This window comes from Phocoena phocoena, chromosome 20 (genome assembly GCF_963924675.1).
Source record: "Phocoena phocoena chromosome 20, mPhoPho1.1, whole genome shotgun sequence".
NCBI classification, from domain to species: domain Eukaryota; kingdom Metazoa; phylum Chordata; class Mammalia; order Artiodactyla; family Phocoenidae; genus Phocoena; species Phocoena phocoena.
In genome coordinates this window covers 3298168-3324218 of record NC_089238.1, presented here as the reverse complement: position 1 = coordinate 3324218, position 26051 = coordinate 3298168, and the positions used below count along the sequence as shown (strand labels likewise).

The following is a 26051-nucleotide window of genomic DNA, read 5'->3' as shown; positions in this document are numbered from 1 at the left end:
ATGTCGTCCGGGGGCAAGGAGGGGGGCGGGGGCTCCCCTGCCTACCACCTCCCGCACGCACACCCACACCCACCCCAGCACGCCCAATATGTGGGCCCCTATCGGCTGGAGAAGACGCTGGGCAAAGGACAGACAGGTGAGTCAGGGGAGGGGACACCTGGCGCGGGGGCGAGGGGAGATAGGTGGCAGAGGGCGGGACTCATGGGTATTCAAAGGGCAAGGGCTGGCCGCTCAGACCCCTGAGTCCCTCACAGAGAAGGGACTTGAGGTCCAGACTGCCGGGTGTCTAGGATGGAGGGGGGTGAGGGCTCAGACTCTGGGGTCCTGGGGAGAAGGAAGCTGGGGGCCTGGACTCCTGGGAGGAGTTACTGGGGCCCAGAGGCTCCCATCATTTGAGGACAGAGGTTGGGGGGGTCCGAGCAACGGTGGGAAAGGGACCTCGGCCTGCAGCCAGGGTCTGGGCCAGGAGCTGAGGTCCTTGGTGCAGTACAGCCGCAGGCCGGGGTGAGGTGCTGGGATGGGGGTGCGCCTCAGGAAGCTGCTTCTCTCTGCACTGTCCTCTGGCCTAGGAGGGCCTCTGTTGGGGTTACGGGGGACTGAAGCTGGGGCGATGAGGTCTACAGCATTCTGCCCCTTCTCCGGCATGCTGGCTCAATGTGGGGACCAGGAATGGAGAGGTGGAAAGGTCGATGCAAATGGCAAATCCCTCAGGAGTGGCTGTGGATTGGGGGGGTCATCTTTCACTGTTGCTAAACCTCTGTAACCTCTTTCCTGCCAGGTGGGAGGTGGGTGGCTGTAAGACAGGAGCTGAACACCTGTGTTCTGGGTACGAGGTTCAGGATTGGGTCCAGGATGTCTATGAAGCTGAGGGTCAGGGCTGGGAGAGGATCAGACTCCATATCCTAGTGCAAAAAGTGTGAAGGTGTTGCTGACCTGAATTCCTGAGTTATGGGGGAGGAAGGGGCCATGGGCCTGGACTTGGGGGTCTGAGGGAAGAGGGGCTGGGGGCTTGGACTCCTGGATCTGTGGCTTTGGGGCTTACCCTTGGGGAGTGGGGATACCCTTGGGGTGTGCATGCTTCCAGCTACAGCTGCTATTAAAAGAAGGTCAAAGAAGGGGGTTAAGAGGTCAGGGTTTGAGAAGAGGTGGAGGAGGATGGTCTGGGAAGGGGACAATCGTAAGATTATATTCCTTGGGAGACATGGTGTCTCCAGAAGATTAAAGGGCAAAGAATTCAAGGAAGTGATGGGTTGAGAGAGAGAGAGGTTTGTTTGAAGGAGGCAGATTGCAGGAGACAAAACTACGGAGATTCAATGAGGCAAGACTATGTGGAGAGAGGAACTTAAATCGAGGGGAGCTGTGGAGGGAGGGGGAGGCAGGTAGGTGGACGGACAATCAGAAGGAACAGAATTGGGCAACAGGGAGCCGGAAGAGAATTGCGTTTGGTGGGAATGACGGCTGTCAGCCCCTAGGCGTTCAGGTGAGAGTGATTCAGGCCACTGTTAAACAGCCAGCAGGGGAAGAAAGAGGAAACGGGGTGGCAAGGGGGGCTTAGGAGTCAGAGGTGGGGAGAATGCCCTGGGAGCGCACCCCACATTTTCAATCCCGATCCCCCAGGTCTGGTTAAACTCGGGGTCCACTGCATCACGGGCCAGAAGGTTGCCATCAAGATCGTGAACCGGGAGAAGCTGTCCGAGTCGGTGCTGATGAAGGTGTGTCTGTGTGCTGGGGGAAGAGGGGACCCTTTGGGGCTGGGGGCAGGGAGGGAGGCAAGGCTGACCTCCATTCCTTTTCCCCCAGGTGGAGCGGGAGATTGCCATCCTGAAGCTCATTGAGCACCCACATGTCCTCAAGCTCCACGACGTCTACGAGAACAAGAAATATTTGTAGGTATTTATAGACACCCAGCCCCCCATGCGCCTTCCCCAAGTTCCTAGGGGGGGACATTTCCAGAAACAAGGCGTGGAGGGGCCTGGGGAAACTTGAGCTCTCCTGGCTGGGCCACTGAAGGCCCAGTCCCTTCCTTACTGCCCAAGGACAACCCCCCCACACACACACACTCATAACACTCCTTGTTCCCACACTGAGCTGGCCTGAGGCTACAGGCCGATTGTGCCCCAGCAACAGGACAGCTAAGCCTGAGCCATCCCGAGTGGGGGACACAGGCTGATCCTCCCCCTTCCTCTCCAGCCCCAGTCCCTCGCCCTACTGTGCTGCAGGGAACACTCGATACTGGATCATCTTGATGCCCTCAGCCAGACCCAATTTGCTAAGGGCAGATCCCTTTCCTATTTGCTAGGGCAATGGGGCCTAGCAAAGCCCCAGGCCTCTTCCCACACCCCCTCTCTGGAGCACGGGAGGCTCCCTTCATCCCCCAGCATAACTCTGGGTGCTATGACTGGACACCCCAACAATGGTCTCCTGGGAGTTCTAAGTCTGCATCTCAAAATTGATTACCCGCCTTAGGATGGGGGTGGGGTCCAGCTGTCCGGACTCCAGACAATAGACCTTTGTCTGGACTCTGGTGACCCAAGGGACAGCTGGACTGGGCAGTGAGAGAGGGGACAACCCCCTGCCCCCACCAGGCAGTCCCCAGGATGAACCAACTCTAGCACCCATCAGATGCTAGGGTGGATTTCCCTAGGAAGGAGGCTGGCCAGCCCCAGGTACTCATGGGAATTGTAGTCCTCAGGCTTCCCCAGGTGTGGCGGCAGGGAGGGGCCATTGTCCCTGATTCGAGCTATCACTCTCACTCCACCATCCTTGTGGGAAGGGAGGGCCCATGGGAGTTTGTGCTTCACAGAGGAACCTCAGTTTTCCAAGAGCTCACAGAAATTGAGCTTTTGTTTTCCAGGGGCTGATGGGAAATAGAGGTTTAGCCTCCCAGAGCCTGATGGGATTTGGAGTGTTTACAATCCAGGTGGCTGATGGGAATTGAAGTCTCTATGTCCCAGAGGCTTATGGGAGTTGGGAGTTTTTAACCTCTCAGGAGCTGAAGGGAATTGTAGTCTTTTACTTCACAGAAATTGACTTAGATTGGTGCACAAGGCAATCGTTTTTGCCAAGAGTTAATGAGAATTCAAGTTTCTTCATCCCAGAGGCTTATGGGAATAAGAGGCTTGGCTTCCCAGGGGGTAATGGGAGTAGGTAGGGGTTGGGGTGGGGGTCTTTGCTTCCCAAAGTCCTGTGAGAATTGGGGGTCTCCTCCAAGTGCTAATGGAGTTGCCTTATCTCCTGAAACGACTAGGAGTCAAAGTATTAATACTCCTGAAGTTGACATGGGAGTCTGTGCTGCCCAGGGCTGATGGGAATTGAATTTTGGCTTCCCAGAGGCTGATGGGAATTAGTGTCTCTTTCTCTCAAGGACTGATGGGAATTGGAGTCTTTACCTCCCAGGGGCTGATGGGAATTGTAGGCTTTAGCTCACAGATGTTGACTGTTCATTTGGTACACACTACAAATATCATTATCCAAAAATAGATTAAAATTCCATTATCTGCATCCCACAAACTAATAAGAATGAGAACTTTGGCTTCCCAGAAGCTGATGGAAATACAGGACTTTATTTCCTAGGGGCCTATGAGAATTAGGATCTCTGACCTCCAGGTGCTAATGGAATTGCCTTATCTCCTGAGGACAACTAGTCAAAGTGTTGACCCCCCTGAAACTGACATGCTGACTAGGGCTAATGGGAATTGAGTTTCTGCTTCCCAGAGGCTAATGGGAACTGGAGCCTCCTCCTCCCAGGGACTCATGAGAATTGGGATTCTCTGCCTCGAGGGGCCAATGGGATTGAGGTCTTATGCTTTTGGAAGAGGGAGACCAGGCTCTTTGGTCCTCCACATGCCCCTTCCAGCCCTCTGCCTCCTCCATGTCCCCCAGGTACCTGGTTCTGGAGCACGTGTCTGGAGGTGAGCTGTTCGACTACCTGGTAAAGAAGGGGAGACTGACCCCCAAGGAGGCCCGGAAGTTCTTCCGCCAGATCGTGTCGGCGCTGGACTTCTGCCATAGCTACTCCATCTGGTGAGGGGGCAGCTTGAGGGGAGGCCGGAATGAGCGCTACCCAGAAGGCAGGCCCTTGGGAGCACATAGCAGGCTGACTGGAAGCCAGAGTCCTGCAGCCCCCAAATAAATCTTTTATCCCTTTTTCAAAATTGGGATGTAACTCTCACATCATCGGGAATTCCCTGGCGGTCCATTGGTTAGGACTGTGCGCTTCCACTGCAGGGGGCATGGGTTCGATCTCTGGTTGGGGAACTAAGATCCCACAAGCCCTACGGCACGGCCAAAAAACAAAACAAAAAAAACCTCACACTTCATAAAATCCACCCCTTTAAAGCGTACAATTCAGTAGCATTTAATATGTCCACAATGTTGTGCGCCACTACTACCTAATTTTAGAACATTTTCATCACCCCAAAAATCACTACCCCGTATCCACTAAGCAGTCACCTTGCCCCACCCCCAGCCCTAGGTACCCACTAATCTACTTTCTGTCTCTGCAGATTTACCTATTCTGGACATTTCCTATCAATGGAATCATACTATATGTAGTCTTTTTGTGGCTGGCTTCTTTCACTTAGCAAAATGTTTTCCAGGTTCACCCACGTTGTAGTATGTATCAACACCTCATTCCTTTTCACGACTGAGTAATATTCCATTGTATGGATATGCCATGTTTTATTTATCCATTCACCAGTTGATGGACATTTTGGTTGTTTCTTCTTTCTGGCTATTATGAATAATATGGACATATGAACATTCACATACAAGTTTTGGCGTGTGCCTATGTTTTCAATTCTCTTGGGTATATACCTAGGATTCGAATTGCTGGGTCACATGGGAACTCTTTATTTTATTTTTTGGCCACACCGTGTGGCTTGTGGGATTTTAGTTCCCCAACCAGAGATTGAACACAGACCCTCAGCAGTGAGAGCACGGAATCCTAACCACTGGACCGCCAGGGAATTATGAGAACTCTATGTTTAGCCTTTTAAAGAAGTGCCAGTCCATTTTTCAAAGCAGCTGTATCATTCAACATCCCTACCAGCAGTCTCTGAGGGTTCCAATCTCTTGCCAACACTTGTTATTATCTGACTTTTTGATTATACCTATCCTAGTGGGTGTGAAGTGGTATCTCATTGTGGTTTTGATGTGCATTTCCGTGATGGCTAATGATGTAGAACATCTTTTCATGTGCTTATCGGCCATTTGTATATCTTCCTAGGAGAAACATCTGTTCAGATCCTTTGCCCATTTTTAATTGAGTTATTTGTCTTTCTGTTCCTGAGTTGTAAGAGTTCTTTATTCCAGGACAAGGGATAATTCTAGGAATAACTCCTAAGAGTTACTTATTCTAAGAACAAATCTTTTATCAAATGTATATTTTTCAAGTAATTTCTCCCAGTTTGTGACATGCTTTACATTTTTATAACAATATCCTGTGAAAAGCAAAAGTGTTACATTTTGATGAATTCCAGTTTGTTGATTTTTTTCCTTTTACAATTCATGCTTTCGCTTTCCTATTTAAGGAATATTTGCCCAGGGACTTCCCTGGCGGTCCAGTGATTAAGACTCCACACTTCCACTGCTGGGGGCACGGGTTCAATCCCTGGCAGGGAAATAAGATCCCACCTGTTGTGTGGTGCAGCCAAAAAAAAAAAAAAAAAGTTCCCAGCTCAAGGTCACAAAGGTTTCCTCCTGTGTTTTCTTCTAGAAGTTGTATAGTTTTAGCTCTTGCATTTAGGCCTGAGATCCATTTTTTTTTTCTGAGATCCATTTTGAATTAATTTTTGTATATGGTATGGGGTAAAGGTTGAGGGTCATTTTTTTTTTGCATATAAACGTCCATATAAGGGCTTCCCTGTTGGCGCAGTGGTTGAGAGTCCGCCTGCCGATGCGGGGGACACGGGTTCGTGCCCCGGTCCGGGAAGATCCCACATGCCGCGGAGCGGCTAGGCCCGTGAGCCATGGCCGCTGAGCCTGCGCGTCCGGAGCCTGTGCTCCGCAGCGGGAGAGGCCACAACAGTGAGAGGCCCGCGTACCGCAAAAAAAAAAAAAAAGTCCATATGAAAAGATATTCCTTTCCTCATTGAATTGCCTTCAGCTCTCAAAACAAGATATTCAATATGCAACATTTTAATGATTAATTAAGGTGCAAAATAGATGCCTCCAGTTCATCTTTCAGCCTCATCTGTTTGCACACCTTCCTCTCTGGGATGGGGATCTGGGTGGAGGGGCTGAGACCTGGGAGTAAAGCTTGGTGATGAAAAAGCAGCCCATTTAACTTGTCAACACCTTAAGTGTCTACATTCTGACATTAAAAACACTGGCCTCCAGGGGGCGATAGTCAACAGATTTAACAAGTATGACCCAGTTAAGGACCACTTCCGAGAGAAACTGTAGAATCTTCCGCCCCACCTCCCCCAGACATTAACCCTTCCATCCTGAGGAGTTTGTCCCCGGGGTGGGGTGGGGGGGACCAGTGATGGGCTTGGGGTGGCAGTATTTTTTTTTTATTATTCGGTATTGGAATATTTGAATGTTTTAAGAACCAGCTCAGTATCATCTGCCTGCTTACCTCAAAATATCTCACTTCACACATATTCGAATATTTGTGGATAAAATGGTACGCTGTGTGGGGTCTCTTACAAAATCGTCCAGTGGGGGAAGGAGAGCATACGTAGGGATAGAGATAAGAGAAGATTTGCCCCGAATTGATAATGTGTGAAGCTAGTGGGTGGGTACATGGGGCTTCCTATATTCTCGTTCCAACCTCGGGGCATGCTTGAAAACGTCCCTAATTAGACGTTTCCAGACATGTCCCCCTCTGAGAATAGTGAATGGGGCCTTAGCTTCCGGGAAGAGGGCAGAGGCCTGAGTCCCACCGTCCTGTCTCAGCCACAGAGACCTGAAGCCTGAGAACCTACTTCTGGACGAGAAAAACAACATTCGCATCGCGGACTTCGGCATGGCGTCCCTGCAGGTGGGGGACAGCCTCCTGGAGACCAGCTGTGGGTGAGTGGGGGCCCGGCCTCCTATGCCCCAGGGAGGGTGTCAGAAGCCGGCCAGAAGCTCATACCACCTCTCTCTCTCTCAGGTCCCCTCACTATGCATGCCCAGAGGTGATTAAGGTGAGTGAGGGGCAGGTGGAGGGGAGAGAGGAGCTGAGGGAGCCTGGGAGAGATGAACGTCATGGCGGGTCCTTCTCCCTTCCAGGGGGAAAAGTACGATGGCCGCCGGGCAGACATGTGGAGCTGTGGAGTCATCCTCTTTGCCCTGCTTGTGGTAAGGCGCTCCTCACCTCTCCTGCCCCGTTTCTAGAACAGTCCTGCCTGGTGGAAGCACAGAACATTTACTTCCATCCTCACCTCAGGGGTTGTTTCCCAAATATTTAACTGGTACCAGGAAGGTGGGGGTATTCACCAACAGAGCAAAATCCTGGGGGCACCCCTCTCTGTGCCTGGAGCTAACTGTTCAGTCACAGAACTGTGAGATAGCCCAGGCGGGTCCCCCGGAAAGGGATGGGGCAGCCAGGAGGACTTGGAGCGCTTGGGAAAGTGGCTGTTTACTAACTGATCCTGATTACAGTACTGTAATGATTAATAGAACCAGACTGGGGAATATCAGCCCAGCTCCTACCACAGGGCCTTTGCACCTGCTTTTCCATCCCTGCCAGCCTGGTTGCTCACCTAGTTAATACTAGACTTCTTTTAGCTCTCAGCTCAATTGTCGCCCTTCCAGGAAGGCTACCCTGGCCCCCTTCACTCCCCCCATGTGGTCAGATTTCCTTGTGGTAGGCTATCTCCTTCCTGGCAGCTAACAGAGTTGTCATTGTGTGTGTAACTCCTTGAGGGATATCTCTCTGTGATTTCCCCTCCTCTTCAAGGCATTGGATTTAGGGCCTACCCTAATGCCTGGACGATTTCACCTCCAGATCCTCAATGAATTATATCTGCAGAGACCCTATTTGTAAACAGGGTCATATTCTGAGGTTCTGGTAGACATGAATTTTTGGGGCACACCAGTCAACTTGCTACACTCCCAGATTCCCATAGCCTCTCTCATCCTAGTCCGTGCTCCAGTGTCACCTCAATCACTCCATCACTATATAGCTCCCTCACCAGCCTCTCCCACTCTGGGGTGTGAACTGTAGGAGGGCAAGGGCTTGCTTTGTTCACTCCTAGATCCTTGACCTGTAATGGACGCTCACTTTTTTTAAAATGAATGAAGATTACCCCTCCTGAAACTAGGGAGAAGCATGTTTTCATTTTTTTTAATTTATTTATTTACTTTGCCACAACTTGTGGGATCTTAGTTCCCAGACCAGGGATTGAACCTGGGCCATGTCAGTGAAAGCCTAGAATTCTAACCACTAGGCCACCAGGGAACTCCCTGGGAGAAGCATGTTTTTAAAGGACAGCCTCCAAGCTGCGGCCCCAGCCTCTTAGGCGCTGGAGCCAGACTGCCCATTGTCAAATCCCTGCTCCGCCACTCAGAGCTAGATGGTCTTGGGCAAATTGCTGAATGGCTCCGTGTCTCAGCCTCCCCACCTGCAAAGTGGAGATAGTAGTAGCTCCCTACCTCTTGGGGATTGCGGTGAGGACTAAATGTGTCAATGCGTGTGAGGCGCTTAGGCATTCGCCTGGAATAAGCTCTCGTAAGCTCTGTGTGTGAGGGGTCTGTTATTCCTCACACAGGGGGCGCTGCCCTTCGACGATGACAACCTCCGCCAGCTGCTGGAGAAGGTGAAACGAGGCGTCTTCCACATGCCCCACTTCATTCCTCCAGACTGCCAGAGCCTCCTGAGGGGGATGATCGAAGTGGAGCCGGAGAAAAGGCTCAGCGTGAGTGTGGGGGGCGGGGATGGAGGGACAGTGGGTGGTGGGGACAGAATCCCTAGGGAAGTCATGAGGATGGATTTCTAGACCTGCCCGTCAGTCCCTGGGGTGACGGCTGGGAGGGGCATCGCTGGCTGAGCCCTGGCCCTGGGGTCCTGCCCACATGCCCCGACACACACACACACACACACACACACACACACACACACACACACACACACACACACACACACACACACACACACACACACACACACACACACACACACACACACACACACACACACACACACACACACACACACCGGGAGTGCGCATGCGCTTACCGGCCCTTCCGAGGCGGAGCGGAGCGGGGGCAGGTTGCCACTGCGCATGCGGGACCTGTAGCCCGGCCGGTCCGGAGTAGTCAGAATGCGCCGCACAGCTGCCACTAGGGGGAGACGAGCTGTCGTGCTGTCGTATTGCCCTTGGTTGGGGGAAGGGGAGGGGAGGGGGCACGTTAGGGACCCCCAACATCACCCATTCTACTTTCACTGCGTGCCTACTGTGTTCAAATGATCTCACTTCTGCTTCTCTACGACCCACGCCCCTCACAGCTGGAGCAAATTCAGAAACATCCCTGGTACCTGTGAGTATGGGGGAACTGGACACCTGGGTCCCTGGCGGAGGGAGAGGACCCCAAATATCGTGGGTTCCAAAGCAGGAGAGCCGGCTAGGGGGCGGAATGCCGAGGGTCTTGAATAAGGAGGGGCTAGGGACTCGAACTTCTGGGTCCTAGGGGAGGAAGACATGTAGAGAAGAGGTTGGGGCCGAACTCCTGGGCCTGGACTCCTGGGTGTGAGGGGGCAGAGACCGGGGCCCGGACTCCTGGTTTCCCAAGAAAGGAGCAGGCTGGGACCCGGGACCCCTGAGTCTCCGCTGAAGGAGATGCCCGATTCGCTATAATTCTTCTCCTCCCCAGGGGCGGGAAACACGAGCCGGACCCGTGCCTGGAGCCAACCCCAGGCCGCCGGGTGGCCATGCGGAGCCTGCCATCAAACGGAGAGCTGGACCCTGATGTCCTGGAGAGCATGGCTTCACTGGGTTGCTTCAGGGACCGCGAACGGCTGCATCGCGAGCTCCGCAGCGAGGAGTAAGACGCCCTCACTCTAGCACATAACACCCTGGCCACACGGGGTGAACTGCTGCAGCTCTCCCGACAGCCGGCAGGGGGCGCGACGGAGCCTTGCACACTTGCAGACTCCCCTGATGGGGAGGTCCAGGCCACTAGAAAGGGTGTGGCTCAAAGCTCCCCCGAGGAGCTATTCTAGGGAGAACCTGGAGGGGGTGGTAGGACCAGTGGGAAAAAGAAACGATGCTGAAAAGTATTAATAGATGCTGAGGCCAACTTAGTGCCTCACATAGTACTTACATATAGTAAGTGCTCAGGTGTTAGCATAATTATTATTAACGTTGAGTAAAATGAGGCTGAGATGTACACTGAGACAAAGGGACCAATCCTATTGATACCTAGGAGAATGGAACCACAGACAGAGAAACTGAGTGGACTGAGCCCCACAGAGCCACAGACATAGGGAGGGGATGAGACCATCTCTGGGGCCTGACCTTTGACCCCAGTGCTTTCCTACCCACCCGTCCCCCCCGCCCCCATAGGGAGAACCAAGAAAAGATGATATATTATCTGCTTTTGGATCGGAAGGAGCGGTATCCCAGCTGTGAGGACCAGGACCTACCTCCTCGGAATGATGTTGGTGAGAAGGGCAAGGCTCAGAGTCCAGACCCCAGATTCCTGAGGGGAGAAAGGGCTGCAGGCCTTGAGCTTCTGCGTTTAGACTCCCTGACTTGCTCTGTGACCTTTGTCAAAACCCCTCTCCACTCTGAGCCTCAGTTTCCCCATGTGTACGAGTGCCATGTACAGCTGGACCAGTGTATCTTTTGATTGGGTTGAAACTCTCGGCCCTCAGACCCACCCCGGAAGCGTGTGGATTCCCCCATGCTGAGCCGTCACGGGAAGCGGCGGCCAGAGCGGAAGTCCATGGAAGTCCTGAGCATCACGGATGCCGGGGGTGGTGGCTCCCCGGTGCCCACCCGACGGGCCCTGGAGATGGCCCAGCACAGCCAGAGGTGGGAAACCCTGCCCCTCCAGTGGGATCCACAGCCCTGGGTGGAGAGGGAGTTCAGGGGCTCTAACCCCATACCCACCTCAAAGGTGCTGTGTGATTGGGACAAGTCTTCTCCCCTCTCTGGGCCTCATTTCCTCATCTCAAAGGACTGTGGAAGGGAGAGGACATCTGAGCCTTCTGAAACCCTCCCACCTGATTTTGTTTTTTCTTAATCTGTCCTGAAAACAGATCCCGTAGTGTCAGTGGAGCCTCCACTGGTCTGTCATCCAGCCCTCTGAGCAGCCCAAGGGTAAGGCCAGGTCCCAAATGGATTAAGAAGGGGTAAGGGGGTGAAGACACTGTGGAGCAAAGATGAAACAGAAGAAATTACAACTCCCATGAAGTCTTGGGACGATGCCTCCTTGCCCCTAAAGGACCAAAGACCCAAGGCCTCATTACTATTTTAGTCCATTGGCCATTTCCCACCTTAACAGGATTGAGTTTTCAGTGTTTCTGAAGGGTTCCATTTATTCAGTTATCAAAAGCTAGTTGAGCGCCTACTGGGTACTAGTCACTGCTGGGTTTACAGTCAGCATGATAGAAAAAGTCCCTGCCCTCCCCCGCAACAATGGGGGTTGGGGGAAATAATTGGACTACAAGTTCCAGCATGCTTTGGGGTGCACCTCTGTGAGTGTGTGCTAGTGGGCCTAGAGCCTCCTGAGAGTTGAGTCCACCCTCTCACCCGACTCCACCACTCTGCAGAGTCCGGTCTTTTCCTTCTCACCGGAGCCCGCTGGAGATGAGGCCCGGGGTGGGGGCTCACCGACTTCCAAAACGCAGACGCTGCCTTCTCGGGGCCCCAGGGGTGGGGGCGCCGGGGAGCAGCCCCCTCCCCCCAGTGCCCGCTCCACACCCCTGCCCGGCCCCCCAGGCTCCCCACGCTCCTCCGGGGGCACCCCCTTGCACTCGCCCCTGCACACGCCCCGGGCCAGCCCCACTGGGACCCCAGGGACAACGCCGCCCCCCAGCCCGGGCGGTGGCGTCGGGGGAGCCGCCTGGAGGAGTCGTCTCAACTCCATCCGCAACAGCTTCCTGGGCTCCCCACGCTTTCACCGGCGCAAGATGCAGGGTATGGAGGTCCTTTGGGGGTGAAGGGGTTGGGGATGCGGACTCCTGAGTCCTAATGTGGGGGTGGGAGCTGGGGTCTAACATCTGGGTCCCTGGGAAGGAAGAGGCTGGCGGCCTGGACTCACACATCCTAGGTGAAGATGCTGTTGTGAGCAGAGTTTCAGGTGTTGGGGAGAGAAGAGGCGGGGCCTCCAACTCTGGAGGAGGAGCTCGTCTGAAAGACACGCCCCCTTCAGTGCTCTGGCTTACCTTTCCATTGGCTCATAGCTAGCAAGCCTCCCCTCGGGAGGCGTGGCCTAACCAGGGGCCCATCCCTAGAGGGAACATCATGCCTGTGCCATTTGGGGTTTAGCTGCTGGGAAGTGAATAGACTCTGGGGTCTGGAACCTCTGGTTGGAGGGTACTGCTGGCCTGTGTGCTGGACACCAGGATGATGGACATGTGTTGACCATGCTCTCCCCTCCCCAGTCCCCACTGCCGAGGAGATGTCCAGTTTGACGCCAGAGTCCTCTCCAGAGTGAGTCTGGCAAGGAAGGGAAGAGGGGCCGGAGGGGGGATTTCATTCCCTTAGCCCCCTCCCGACCCACCTCCAACCATCCCCTCCCACTCAGGCTGGCAAAACGCTCCTGGTTCGGGAACTTCATATCCTTGGACAAAGAAGAACAAATATTCCTCGTGCTAAAGGATAAACCTCTCAGCAGCATCAAAGCGGACATTGTCCATGCCTTCCTGTCGGTGAGAGGCCTGGGTCACCGTGCAACCTCGCCGCCACAGAACTACAAATCCCAGCAGCCTCTGGGGTTCACCACCTTAGCCCTGGCCTGAGTTCCACCTGGGGCTCATGAGATTTGTAGTTTTCCAGCCCGAGTTGGGTTTGGTCGTTGTGGGGGCATGGAGGCAGGAGAGGTTTATTGCACCCTGGGGCTTGGAATTGGTGAAACAGGATCCTGAATTACAATTTCCCACATATTAGCATCCACCGAGGACTAGTGATTTGCCATTTCCCTACCACCAGGTCTCAGATTGGCAAAAGGAACTACTTTTTCCAGTGAACTCTAGGGCTGTCCACTGGGTCCTGTGGTTTTGTGCTTTAGGGGCTCATGGGACTTAAAGTTTCTGAGACAGATGTGACTTTAGCCAGTGTTTGTGGAGGAAGGAAGAAGTTTGTTTCATGTGGTTCTGGAGCCTGGGGTTGGCACCAGATATGAGAGTCCTTATTACCTCGGGATTCAGTTGCTCAATCATTCCTCTGATGCCCTGTTTATAAGCTAGAGAAAACTACAAATCCCAGCAGACAGTGGGGCCTCCCAATGCCTTTCCTGTTATTCTTTCTCCCTGGTGGCTGAGGGGACGGGTAGTTCCTTGGGCATAGCTGGTCATAGGGCTGCTCATCTGTCCCCTGGAGTCAGGTCGCTGAAATCACCCCCTCCTTTTGTCCCCCACCTCTCTCAGATCCCCAGCCTGAGTCATAGTGTGCTGTCGCAGACCAGCTTCAGGGCTGAGTACAAGGCCAGTGGTGGCCCCTCCGTCTTCCAGAAGCCTGTCCGCTTCCAGGTGGACATCAGCTCCTCTGAGGGTCCAGAGCCCTCCCCCCGGCGGGACGGCAGCGGTGGTGGTGGCATCTACTCTGTCACCTTTACTCTCATCTCCGGTAAGCTTCCCTTGATGCAGCTGCCCCCAGCCTGGTGTGTGGGATACTCAGAAGAGCTGAGATAGGGTAGCAGCCCAGGAGGGCAGCAAGCAGGAGGAGGAGATGATGCTGACTCTGTGAGCCCCGTCCTCTCCCAGACCCCCCACATCTTCTCCTTCACAACATGCCAAGTGCTTTATGTGCACTACTTCCTTGAAGCTTCCCAGCAGCCTTTGAGGTTTCACAGAGAAGAAAACTGCATCCTAGAGAGGTAAATTGACTTGGCCAGAGTCACACTGCAGACCGTGACGGAGCTGGGGCTCAGCCAAGGCCTCCTGACCTCAAAGCACTGGACTTTTCCTAGATTAAGACTGTGGTGCTCTGCTGTCAAAACTCATTTCTACACCCAGAGCAGACATCAGCAATCGATCACAACACTTCTTTCTGCTGAGCTCTGCTGCAGGCAGCCACAACCAATCAAGAGTTGGCACAAGAAAAAAAAAAAAAAGAGTTGGCGCAAGAGATGAAAACCACAGAAGTTCCTTGCTTCCAATTCTACTTGGTCCCTGAGTCCTGATAACAAGAGTTTGGATAATGAGGAATACCTCTGTTTGTTGTCCTTGCCACCAATCTTAACATGGCACATCTGGGAGATGAGCTTGTTCCTAGAGTTTTTAACCAAGCTGCTCTGGGGCACTGGGGAATTACATCACCAAAATGAACTATGGCTCTTTTTTTTTCTTCTTAAAAGACTAACATGCAGAACTTTCTCAATGTTAAGATTTTTTTTCCCTCTCATTTATTTTTCTTACGTTTCTGGGTCTTCATGGCCTCAACTAGAACCCGTTTAAATAGAAAACAGCGCACATCATTATTTTAAGTTGAATCTTTCTTAGTCCCACTTGCAAACCATGGATTTATGCCCAGCCCCAATAGGGGGATTTTGAGGCAAGGAAGAAGAGTCATTTGCTGGGTGGAGGGACTGGTTCCACAGGGTGGGAGCGCCTTCCCTGTCCCCAGCCCCAAGTCAGTCTTACTGATGAAAAAATAAATCAGTCCATCTAAAAAAAGAGAAAATTTTATTCAAGGCAAACTGAGGATTATAACTGGGCAACAGCCTTTCAGAAAGCCTTAGGTGATCAAATGTTTGGTCGCTCGATGCAAAGGTGGTTGCTTACTTGCCCTGAGTCCATCCTGTCCCTTGATGTTGAGTTTTAATAGCCAAGTTATTTCTTTCCCTTTAGGGGGTTGTACTAGTAAGGTGTCTGGCATGGACTAAAGGTCAATTCCAAGTTGTCCACTAGGACTTAGGCAGTAAATACAAGCCTCAATTAACAAAACCAGAATTTAATATCCACTGAAATGTAATCTTTTTCTTTCTAAAATTACTCTCATTTCTACCAAATATAGCCAAATTAAGACTAATTTGTTCGCAAAATAAGTCTGGTTAATTGACCACATAAACTGTTTTATTTATTTATTTATTTTTCTAAATTTATTTTATTTATTTATTTTTGGCTGCATTGGGTCTTCATTGCTGTACTTGGGCTTTTTCTAGTTGTGGCCAGCAGGGCCTGCTCTTCATTGTGGTGTGTGGGCTTCTCACTGCAGTGGCTTCTCTTGTGGAGCATGGTCTCTTGGCACACGGGCTTCAGTAGTTGTGGCATGCCAGCTCAGTAGTTGTGGCACGCAGGCTCAGTAGTTGTGGTGCACAGGCTTAGTTGCTCTGCAGCATGTGGGATCTTCCTGGACCAGGGCTTAAACCCGTGTCCCCTGCATTGGCAGGCGGATTCTTAACCACTGTGCCACCCGGGAAGCCCCTATTTATTTATTTATTTTCTGGCCTCACCACACAGCTTGTGGGATCTTAGTTCCCTGACTAGGGATCGAACCCGAGTCCACAGCAGTGAAAGCTCGCATCCTAACCACTGGACCGCCAGGGAATTCCAAACATAAGCTGTTTTAAATTGGCTGTGCTGGAACTTTTCATAAAGGATCTCAGATTGAATTTTTTTTTTAAGAGTACAGTTGATTTACAATGTCATGCTAGTTTCAGGTATACAGCAAAGTGATTGAGTTTTACGTATACATATATTCATTCTCAAATGGAACTTTTTTTAAAGATTGATTTTTTATTTTTTTTATTTTTTATTTTTTTAATTTTTGGCTGCATCGGCCTTAGTTGCAGCAAGCGGGATCTTTGTTAAGGCATGCAGGATCCTTCATTGCGGTGCGTGGGCTCTTCGTTGCAGAGCGCAGGCTTCTCTGTAGTTGTGGCATGTGGGTTTTCTCTTCTCTAGTTGTGGCACCCGGGGTTCTGGAGTGTGTGGGTTCTATAGTTTGTGGCATGCGGGCTCTCTCGTTGAGGCTCACAAGCTCAGTAGTTGTGGCACGAGGGCTTAGTTGCCCCTCAGCATGTGGGATCTTAGTTCCCTGACCAGGGATTGAACCTACATCCCCTGCATTGTAAGGCGGATTCTTTACCACTGGACCACCAGGGAAGTCCCTCAGATTGAACTTTTAAAAAACCTCTTGAGGCCAGGAAATCCATGCCAAAGATGTGTCACAGATTCCACCTGAGATATCTATGTATTTGGATGAATTCCTCTCTTTTTGAGGTCCCTAAAATACTTTGGGCTTCTTGTACCTGTCAGGAGGTGGCTTTCCTTATCTACCTGAGAAAACTGCTGGGAACCTAAGAGTTTCCAAAATCTAGAGACAACAGGTAAAGAGAAAAGATACATGTTTCAATTCTGCTTATAAAGGAATAATTTACCAAATTGCCGCAAGTCAAGTCATAATTAGGTTGAGGGGAAGGGTTTCCTTATGTCTGGAAAACACAGAGTAAAAACCAGCAATATTTCAGACAAAACCCCAAAATTATAACGATATTCATCAGTTCTCTCAGTCCCATGTGACTAATTCTTGATCTTAATCTTCATAACAGTTTTATGAAGCCACCAGGTTTTCCATTAGTATGCTTTAATTTCTTACCCATTCAAGCAGTATGATCTGAAAGTTATCAGAAACCTGTACTTGTCAAAAAGTCCTTTCTATGAATCTTCTTGACAATTAAGCATTTTTTTTGGCAAAAGCATCAGAGTACAACAATAACTGTCTATAAATGACAAAAGACTTTAACAGTCAAGGTTAAAGTCCTGATTCCAATGCGATTGACAAGTGAACTTTGTTACTGCTGTGACATACGTTTTAAAATAATTACTAGAATTATGATTGATAACATTTTATCAGGACATACCAGATTTTTAGGAATTCCATATAATTTCTAGAATATATATATTAATGACATTTGTCTGTGTGATACAATCTAAGAAATTTTATAACCTCTCATTTGACAATGCTTTCCATGTGATTTAACATACAAAATAAACTTAATTAGTTTAATATTTCTCTCTGAGATGCTCCAGGGGCCCTCTCTGAAGCATCCCAAAGTTAGCTAGAGGTCAAAAGAACTTCGATTAGAATTTGATATTTGGAAAGTTCGTCAAAATATCAAAAAGAGAACTTCCCTGGTGGCGCAGTGGTTAAGAATCCGCCTGCCAATGCAGGGGACACAGATTCGAGCCCTGGTCCAGGAAGATCCCATATGCTGTGGAGCAACTAAGCCCGTGCACCACAACTACTGAGGCTGTGCTCTAGAGCCCGCAAGCCACAGCTGCTGAGCCCGTGTGCCACAACTACTGAAGCCTGCTTGCCTAGAGCCCGTGCTCCGCAACAAAGAGAAGCCACCACAATGAGAAGCCCGCGCGCCACAAGGAAGAGTAGCTCCCGCTCGCAGCAACTAGAGAAAGCCTGTGCACAGCAACGAAGACCCAACGCAGCCAAAGATAAATTAATTAATTATTAAAAAATCACAAAGATTTCAAAACAATTGGTCAAATAGGACATAGGTCACTGTATTCATGTAACCAAAGTCACAAAGAAGACTTCAAAAGCAAATACTGAAAAAAAAAAAAAAAAAAGCAAATACTGAAAGTTGTAACAGATTACCACTAAAGAAACTTTACAATCTGTTTTCAAAAGCAGATCAATATTTTCAGAAAACTTTGTCCTCTTAATAGAGAGAAAACCAAGTTCAGGTTTTGTAACACTTTAATACTAAAATTCATTTACGGGAATTCCCTGGCAGTCCAGTGGTTAGGACTCGGTGCTTCCACTGCCGAGAGCCTGGGTTTGATCCCTAGCCAGGGAACTAAGATCCCACACGCTGCACGGTGTGGCCATAAATAAATAAATAAATACAAAATTCATTTACTTAATTAAATTCAATTTAGTCTTAGCCAATCCTGAACATGCACAAAACTTTTTCCTCGGGGTTTCTTTTCCCTTAACAAAAGGTATTTCCATTCTTTATACTGTCTTTTACTGAAAACATACCTTCCATTTTTCTTGCATACTGAAACGTTTATTTTCGTAGCTTTAGTTACATATGCATAATTCTTAACCTTAAAACTTAGTTTCTAGCACAAACTAAGTAGTAAGCAAGTATGAACTTTTACATTAGCATCCCATAGGTTAGCAAACTTATAAATACTGTTTATAGTTTCTAGAAAAAGTTTTTTTTTTTCCACAGAAAATGTCTTAGTGTGGCATCCACCATATTTACTAATAGTCCTAATTACCTTTAGTTTCTCTGTAAAAGGAAGCATATATTCAGTAATTACTGTTCCAGTATCTTATTTGGAAAGGATTTGGATATTCAATGGATTTCTGTAGTTTAACTTAATTTAGCAAAACTCCATGAAGTTTCAAGTTATCAAAATCTGGAGAGACTACTTTAGATAGACATTACCAAAACATAATTTTTCCTAAAAAGTTTACCTAAAAGTGCTTATCTCATTTACGTCTATTTTATTTACTGAAAAGTTTCATCACATCTAGTTATTTTTCTTGCTGACAAACTTTGTAACAGGAATAATATCTCATTTATTTCATTTCTAGTAAACCTAGGTACAATAAAAATATTACACTTAACGCTGATGACTCTAAAGACATGTCTGTATTAATTAATGCAACAAGCTTCAGCTAAATTTAGTACCAGATATTAATGCTATACTCAATATTTCCCAGTTCATGCAAATCTGAAAGTCATTGGGGTTAGTTTTCTTCTATTTCTGAGAATCTATATAAGTGCCTAATTTCCTTTCCTTGTAAGTGTAATTTCCACTTACAAACTAATTTTGGCAATAACACGTTTTCAACATACATATACAGATACATACAAACACACAGACACATACAAACACACAAACAGACACCCCACAGTTTCCATTCCAAAATGTCAGCCATGAATCAGTTACAATAATGTAAAACCCATCCATTACAAAACAGGTTGGATTCAAATTCCCTGTCTCCCTTTTGTTCTTTCTTTTTATAAGAGTTACCTTTCCTGAAATTTGCATTTTAAAAAGATGGTGGAATTAAGAGTTCCTGGAGGAGACCAGGTAGAATATATGCCTATCAAAGACATAGGAAGAGAAAGGCAAGTTCTCCTAGAAGGATTTTGTTCTCTTAAGGCCAGAATTTTTTTTTTCCCAATACTTAACAAGCCTTTTAATATAAAGAGGGAAGGTTTTGGGAGTGGTAAAAGGATTGATGGGTTTTGGATTGTTTCTGGAGCCGCACCTCTGGTCCTGTAAAGACTAGATTTGTAAAACAAGGACAGTTCTTAATTCCTAAAGAATTGGGTGGCCACCTCAGTGTTTGATCAAAGGACTGACATACCCATTCAGCTATGTTGGAATGTTTTACTTTCCCTCGTTTAGCTTAGGTGAGAAGACACCCCCCCACACCCGCCATATTCCTATCAGGCTCCTAATTTCAGCTGTGGTCAGTTTAGTCATACCGGTGGCCTCCCATCTTGGTAATCCATTTACTAACACTTTTTTTTTTTTTTTTTTTTTTTTGCGGTACGCGGGCCTTTCACTCTTGTGGCCTCTCCGGTTGCGGAGCACAGGCTCCGGACGTGCAGGCTCAGCGGCCATGGCTCACGGGCGCAGCCGCTCCGCGGCATGTGGGATCTTCCCGGACTGGGGCACGAACCCGTGTCCCCTGCATCGGCAGGCTGACTCTCAACCACTGCGCCACCAGGGAAGCCCTACTAACACTTTTGAGCACCCTCCCTGGGTTTTAAGAAATCCTTTAACTGTGGCCAGTCAGTTAGGCCTTTGATCTGAAGAGGCTCACCTACAGCCTCAGGTGGTCCCATTTCTAAAGGTAACCATTTAATGGCATCGTCAGAGTGGACAGGCACTTCAGACAGGATTATTAAAATAAGTACTCAAATGAAGGAGGATAGAGGGGAGCAGTAAAGTTTTAGGTACCTTTTAGTTACCTTTTATATCATTGATCTTTCATTAGCCTTCTGCAACAAATCTTTCAATGAGACCTTTTTTTTTGGCCACATCACACAGCTTGCGGGATCCCCGACCAGGGATGACCAGGGATCGAACCCCGGGCCCCTGCAGTGAAAGTGCTGAGTCCTCACCACGGGACCACCAGAGAAGCCTGTCAATGAGGCTATTTTGGAATTTTGAAGACTTTCAAAATTTTAAATATGAATAAAAATAGAAAAATAAGATGAGAGGTCTCTAAAATTTTACAGTTTAGAAGTTTTCCCAATTCAAAAGATCCTAGAAGCTAGCGCTACAAATATTTTCCCCTGCTAACCTAATTTTAAAAAGGAGAAAAACTCTTAACTACTGTTGTTTCCAGTAGACCCTGTGGACAGAGGTCCAGGAGACTGCAGGGTTTTACTGTGCATGAAGAATCAGTTTTGGGGTGCTTAAAGGAACCCATCTTGGGGACTTCCCTGGTGGTCCAGTGGCTAAGACTCTGTGCTCCCATGCACGGGACCCGGGTTTGATCCTTGGTCAGAGAACTAGATCCCACATGCCACAACTAAGAGTCCGCATGCCACAACTAAAAGATCCCACGTGTCACAACTAACACCCAGTGCAGCCAAATAAATAAATAAATTTTTTTTAAAAAAAAAACGAAAAGAAGCCTATCTTGGCCATTTCGGGACAGATTTCCTTTAATTCCAATTAAGTAGTTGCAAACATACATAAGCCCAGCTGGTATTCCCACTGGTGGCTGTCTGAACGGGAGCTGTTTGGCCTTTGAGGCACAGTTTCCCATTATTAATGTCTAATTCAGCCTAATGTCAATAGCCTAATTCAGATATGAAATATGATCTAAACAACTTTCTGAGGGCAGTGTGGTGGATTGCATGTGCACTGCGTCTGAGTCTAGCTCCCCAAGGAGTTACCCGTGGGTTACTTCGACTCTTTTACCTGTCTCGGTTTCTCCCTGCGACAGCCTAAAACCATCACAGGTGCTCGGAGTTCTAGGTTATCAGCCTCTGTTGCCCATCCCCCCTCACACCTCCACGAGCAGTATTTACTTAATGGTTATGGTGGGTCTCCCTTTTTCTTAAGAGCTGAATAATTCAGTCTCTCATTTCACTAGCAACAGTTTTGTTCAGACCGTATAGCAACTTTTTTTTTTTTCAATTCAAGCCAAATTTATTTATTTTATTTTATTTTTTACTCTTTGGCCTCACCGGGGGCCATGCGGGATCTTAGTTCCCCGACCAGGGATCGAACCCACGCCCCCTTGCAGTGGAAGCCAAGGAGTCTTAACCACTGGACTACTAGGGAAGTCTTCCATTCAAGCCAAATTTAACAAAAACCCAGCCACCTATGTTTCCCTGGGCCTCTTGCCCAGACCCCCAGGTCCTGCCTAGGGCATACACCAGTGCCCCTTAAAACTCCAAGTCTTAAGTGAAAACAGCTCAAATAAAATGTTCAGGATCACCACTCAAACAACAAGATCCAGCTATCAGGAGAACTCGTCAGAACCCCTGAGAAGAACACCTGAGGAGTACCGAGAAGCTGGGGGGGCCCAGTGGGCCCATGCTGGTACTTAGTGTTGGTGCCGGTAGACTCCAGGTGCCCTCTGGTGGGTGTCTCTCATATCCTGCCGGCTACGCCATGCAAGGCAACGAAAAAGTTAATCGGTCAATCTAAGAAAAAAGTGGAAAACTTTATTCAAGCCAAAGTGAGGATTATAACCCAGGAATGGCCGCTCAGAAAGCTCCGAGACTGTTCCGCCATTAGAGGTCAAGCCACAGTTATATAAATTTTTGAGACAGAGGGCTGTACATTAAATGACGTGTTATTGACAGTTTACACAATCCAGGTGCAAGGCGAGTAGTGGGTCATGGGTCTTCGTGGCCCCTGACGAGTTTAAGAAGGTTACCTCCTAAGCAGGTGTGGTCAATGCAGGTGCACGGCACACACTAAAGGGGAGGGAGGAGGCCCAAACCGGCAGGGAAAATTGTTGTGTTTGAAGTTTCTCGTCTTGTTGTAAAATATGGATTTTGTTTCATCAGTGTGTTTCCCTGCCCCTTCCAGGTCCCAGCCGTCGGTTCAAGCGGGTTGTAGAGACCATCCAGGCTCAGCTGATGAGCACTCATGACCAGCCCTCCGTGCAGGCCCTGGCAGGTGGGAGACACCTTGGGGCACCCGTGGGGCGGAGGGGAGACTTCCTGGTGGCCAGGTGCTGCGGGGGGGGGGGTGCTGCTGGCGAGGCTTCAGCTGTGGGGCAGCAGGGCCCACCCGCTGTCGCCCTTAGGTCCTACCTGCAATGCTGGGAGCAGGTTTCCAGAGAGGCTGGGGCCTGAGCTCCGAGGGAACCAGGCCATCCTGAGCCTGAGAAGGCCTCACCAGGGAGGGGACCTCCAGGGATCCCTAAGGGGATGACCTGTCTCTGTCTCGGAGGTAGCGGAGCTTTCCGCTAACAGAGGCTCCTGAACTGTGTTCTGGAGGAAGGTGGCCGGCCATCCTGGTTTGCTCAGGATGGAGAGGTCCCTGGGATGCAGGAGTTTCAGTGCTAAAACCGGGACAAGCTGGTCATCCTCTCTGCAGATGCTCAGACTCTTCTGACCCCGCTGGGCCTGGCTTTCAAGGACTTGGGCGTCCCCCCGGGCGCAGGCGAGGTCTGTGCTCCAGGGGGAAGGGGCTTCCCTTCACCCACCAGCCCCGGTCTCCGGGAGCAGAATTCCCTATCAACCAGGGATCAGCGAGGCCAGGGTCACAAACAACAAACTCCATAGTTGAAACGACATCAATTTATTATCATACAGTCCTGGAGATCAGAGGTCCCGCACAGGCTTAGCAGGCTAACACCAAGGCACCTGGAGGGAGGGCCTCAGTAGCAGGGAGCTGGAGAAACTCTGCCTTCTGTTAGTCTGGGTCCCCAGGGCAACCAGAAGTGAGGAAGGCCCCCTGACCCTCTCCAGATCCGGTTGCCAAGGAAAGCTGGCCTTGACAACCAGAGTTCCTAAAAGGACGTGCATTCACGTAGGACCCACAGACACCCAGGGCCCAAGCCACATGCCTTATAAGGGGAATGGGGCAATGGGGGACCTCTGGGTCTGCCCCAAAGAGGGGGAGCTCCATTGGTTGCTATGGCAACAAGGCCTCCAGCAATCAATGTCTCTTAAGGGGCTGGCCTCTGCCACAGGTACTATTTTGGGCCCTAAAGAAACTACTGCATGGCTGCTGGCAACCAGCACTGCCACCGCAGTCCCCTAGTCTGGGGCAGTGAGGCCCCACAGAAAGATAACCGCAGTCATGCAGGCCCAGCTGGGAGAGCCCGAGACCCCCAAACAATCTGCTGTGGGCTCCGCTGGGCCCCATTAACAACCAGTGGAAAGTAATGGGGCCCTTTGGCCATGATCGGGGAACTCAGACGGTGCTGTAACCAGAGTCTCTGAGGATGTCTCCTGAGCTGGGCCAGCCAGGTCTCACTGGGGCATGGCCTGGCTTCCAAAGCCTTAGGTTTGGGGGTGCCTGGGACACGTGCCTTGTTGGTCTAGGGAAGCCAGGCCTAGTTGCTGGCGTGTGTGACCCCTGGCAGCCACCTCCCCTGCTGGAGCACATCCCTGGGCTCGGTACCCCTGGGGTTCCTGAAGCCAGATCGCTTCCTCCCCCACAGACGAGAAGAATGGCGCCCAGACCCGGCCTGCCGGGACCCCGCCCCGAAGCCTGCAGCCCCCGCCCGGCCGCCCAGACCCAGAGCTGACCAGCTCTCCCCGCCGAGGCCCCCCTAAGGACAAGAAGCTCCTGGCCACCAACGGGACCCCCCTACCCTGACCCCAGGGGGCCGGGAAAGGAGGGGCGCCCCCTCCACCCCCCTTCCCTGCCCCCCAACTGTGAATCTGTAAATAGGGCCCAAGGAGTACGTAGGGAGGGGGGAGACACAACAAACCCGGCCTTGCCCTGCAGGGATAGGGCTCAGGGGGCCGTGCCCAATGGGGGTGGTTCTGGGGGGACTGGGGGGGAGCTGTTTCTATTTTATTTATTGATTAATTTATTATTTTATTTATTGATCAATCTCTCTGCGGGGTGGGGTGGGGGAGGGATGGGGTCTGGTTGGGGTGGCTTAGCAGATCCGGACGGACAGGGCCATCTGTCCTTGTGTCCCCAACTCCCCCCTTCCTGGGCCCCCCGCCCCTGGTCTTCTCCCTTCCCCACGACCTTCTGTACGGATTTGCTCTCTGGAAGGAATTCTGATTTCGCGTGATCCTGCCTGCGTCCGTGTCTCTGATTCCGCCAGCGGCAAAAAAAAAAAAAAAAAATTAATAATAATAAATATCCTTGATCAGGGATGGCTGGCTGGCCTTGGCCTCTCGCTTCCTGGGTGGCCTTGGTTGCAGGGGCGGAACCAGATGGCAGGGACAGGAGGTGTGAAGATGCTACGCTGACCAGGTGTTCAGAGCTGGACCTTCAGGGAGATGGGGGAGGCCGGCGGGGGCTCAGGCTGCCAGGGCCCGGCTGGAGACACAGGGTGCAGCCGTCCAGGCTGGAGAAATCCACCGCAAAGAGGCCAAAGAGGATGAACAGCAGCATGGCGACGACCCATTCACAGGCGGCAGAGGCTGAGCGCAGTGACCAGGTGTAGAGGACGACCACTGTACACCAGGGTCAAGGGCACAGCGACACGGGGAGGATCCGCAAGCCCGGCTAGGTTGCTGAGTGACCTTGGGCAGGCTGAGACCATCCATCTCTCGGTACCCTCTCGTGACATGTCCGCCCTGCCCTGGCTGGAATGGCCCCTCTGGCTGGACGCCCTCCTTGGCAACGCCCAGACACTCTCAAATGGATGCCCTCCAGTTCCCGCCTCTGTCTCAAGCTGTTTTCTAAATGTTTGCCCTTGCATGTTTCTCCGGTTTGCACTGCATTCCCAATATCCCAGAACAAGGCTCCTATCTTCCTGTCGGCCTTCCCTGACCCCATGAAGGCTCTGCCATCTCCCCACTTGCCAGGGCCAACTGGCCGCCATTGCTTCTACCTCCAAAAATGCAGGGCTTCCTAAAGATGCCTCCACCCCACCCGCCAGCCTCAGGCTGTGCTTGCAACTTTCTCCCCCGACCCAGGCCCACAGGCCCTTCCTACTCACTCCCAAACAGAATCCCCCTTTCTCCCTAAAAGCTACTTCTTCCTCTTTCTGGGTGCCCTGACCTCCGTAACCACACCGTCCACTCCTGTCCCCTAGCAGACCCGTGGAAATCGCCTTCGTCCCCTCCCTCCTCATCCCCATGGCCAGCTGGACACCCCAAGTCTTGTCCTCTCTTTCTGGCCTGGCATCTCTACTGGTTGGCCCTGTCCCTCCTCTGGCTCCACAGTCCCAGCTCTTTAAAACTCTTCTGTAACCACTGGTCAACACATACTCTGAGCTCCCACCTTGCAGAGATGCCTCTCGTTTTCTGGGAGCACCCCCCTCACTGGAGCACTCCTCATCCCCCCCCTAGATCAGATTAGACATCATTTCATTCATTCTAAGATTTCTAGACAGTGAATAAGGCCAACACCATCCCCAAGCCCCACCAATCCTAGAATAAAGAAGTGCTTACCCCAGAACTGACTTTGTAACTCCCCCACTCACAAGCTTTCTGTGGCTCCCTATTGCACTTGTACAGAAGCACAAGCCTGTAATCCCTCACTTTAGCGCTGGAGATGCTCATCTCTGGCCCTGCCAGCAGCCTCATCTCCTCCCCTGGGCTGGTTTTCCCACCCTCCGCATGTACCCGCGGTGTCCCTCCCTCCCTCCCCCAACCCAGGTCTCAGACCTCTCTTTGCAGCCTTCCAGCCCTTACGACACTCAGCTGACCATTTTATGGTCCTGTCTCCCACTTTCCGCATCCAAGGGATATCAGAGCCCCACAGAGTGAGAACCCTGCGGCCAAACTGATCAGCACAGGCAGGATTTTGGAAGGGGCCGCCTAGACCTCATGGTTAACTGCACCTGCTGCTGCACAGGGAC

At 50.7% G+C, this 26051-nt stretch overlaps 2 protein-coding genes across 2 annotated transcripts in view; one reads left to right on the top strand and one right to left on the bottom strand.

Moving 5' to 3' along the window:
• On the top strand, positions 1–23881 carry BRSK1 (BR serine/threonine kinase 1). Its single transcript, XM_065899635.1, has 19 exons — positions 1–136; positions 1618–1712; positions 1801–1886; positions 3883–4023; positions 6901–7017; positions 7100–7133; positions 7219–7287; positions 8700–8846; positions 9437–9468; positions 9802–9972; positions 10494–10591; positions 10805–10964; positions 11192–11252; positions 11705–12071; positions 12539–12587; positions 12682–12805; positions 13523–13721; positions 22139–22228; positions 23724–23881. Exons 1-19 carry the CDS (start codon positions 1–3, stop codon positions 23879–23881), a joined length of 2334 nt encoding a protein of 777 aa, XP_065755707.1.
• Positions 23882–24085: 204 nt separating this feature from the next.
• TMEM150B (transmembrane protein 150B) overlaps positions 24086–26051 on the bottom strand; it is a 6091-nt gene continuing 4125 nt past the window's right edge. The window contains exon 6 of the mRNA XM_065899677.1: positions 24086–24699. Within this exon, the coding sequence (XP_065755749.1) occupies positions 24515–24699 (185 nt within the window). The 3' untranslated portion in view covers positions 24086–24514. The remainder of the gene's footprint in view (positions 24700–26051) is intronic.

Excerpts from the sequence above, each read along its gene's own strand:
- BRSK1 (XM_065899635.1), top strand. The coding sequence starts at position 1 with ATGTCGTCCGGGGGCAAGGAGGGGGGCGGGGGCTCCCCTGCCTACCAC. Across the intron at positions 137-1,617 it reads GCTGGGCAAAGGACAGACAG|GTCTGGTTAAACTCGGGGTC; the intron begins GTGAGTCAGGGG and ends CCGATCCCCCAG. Across the intron at positions 9,973-10,493 it reads CGCGAGCTCCGCAGCGAGGA|GGAGAACCAAGAAAAGATGA; the intron begins GTAAGACGCCCT and ends CCGCCCCCATAG.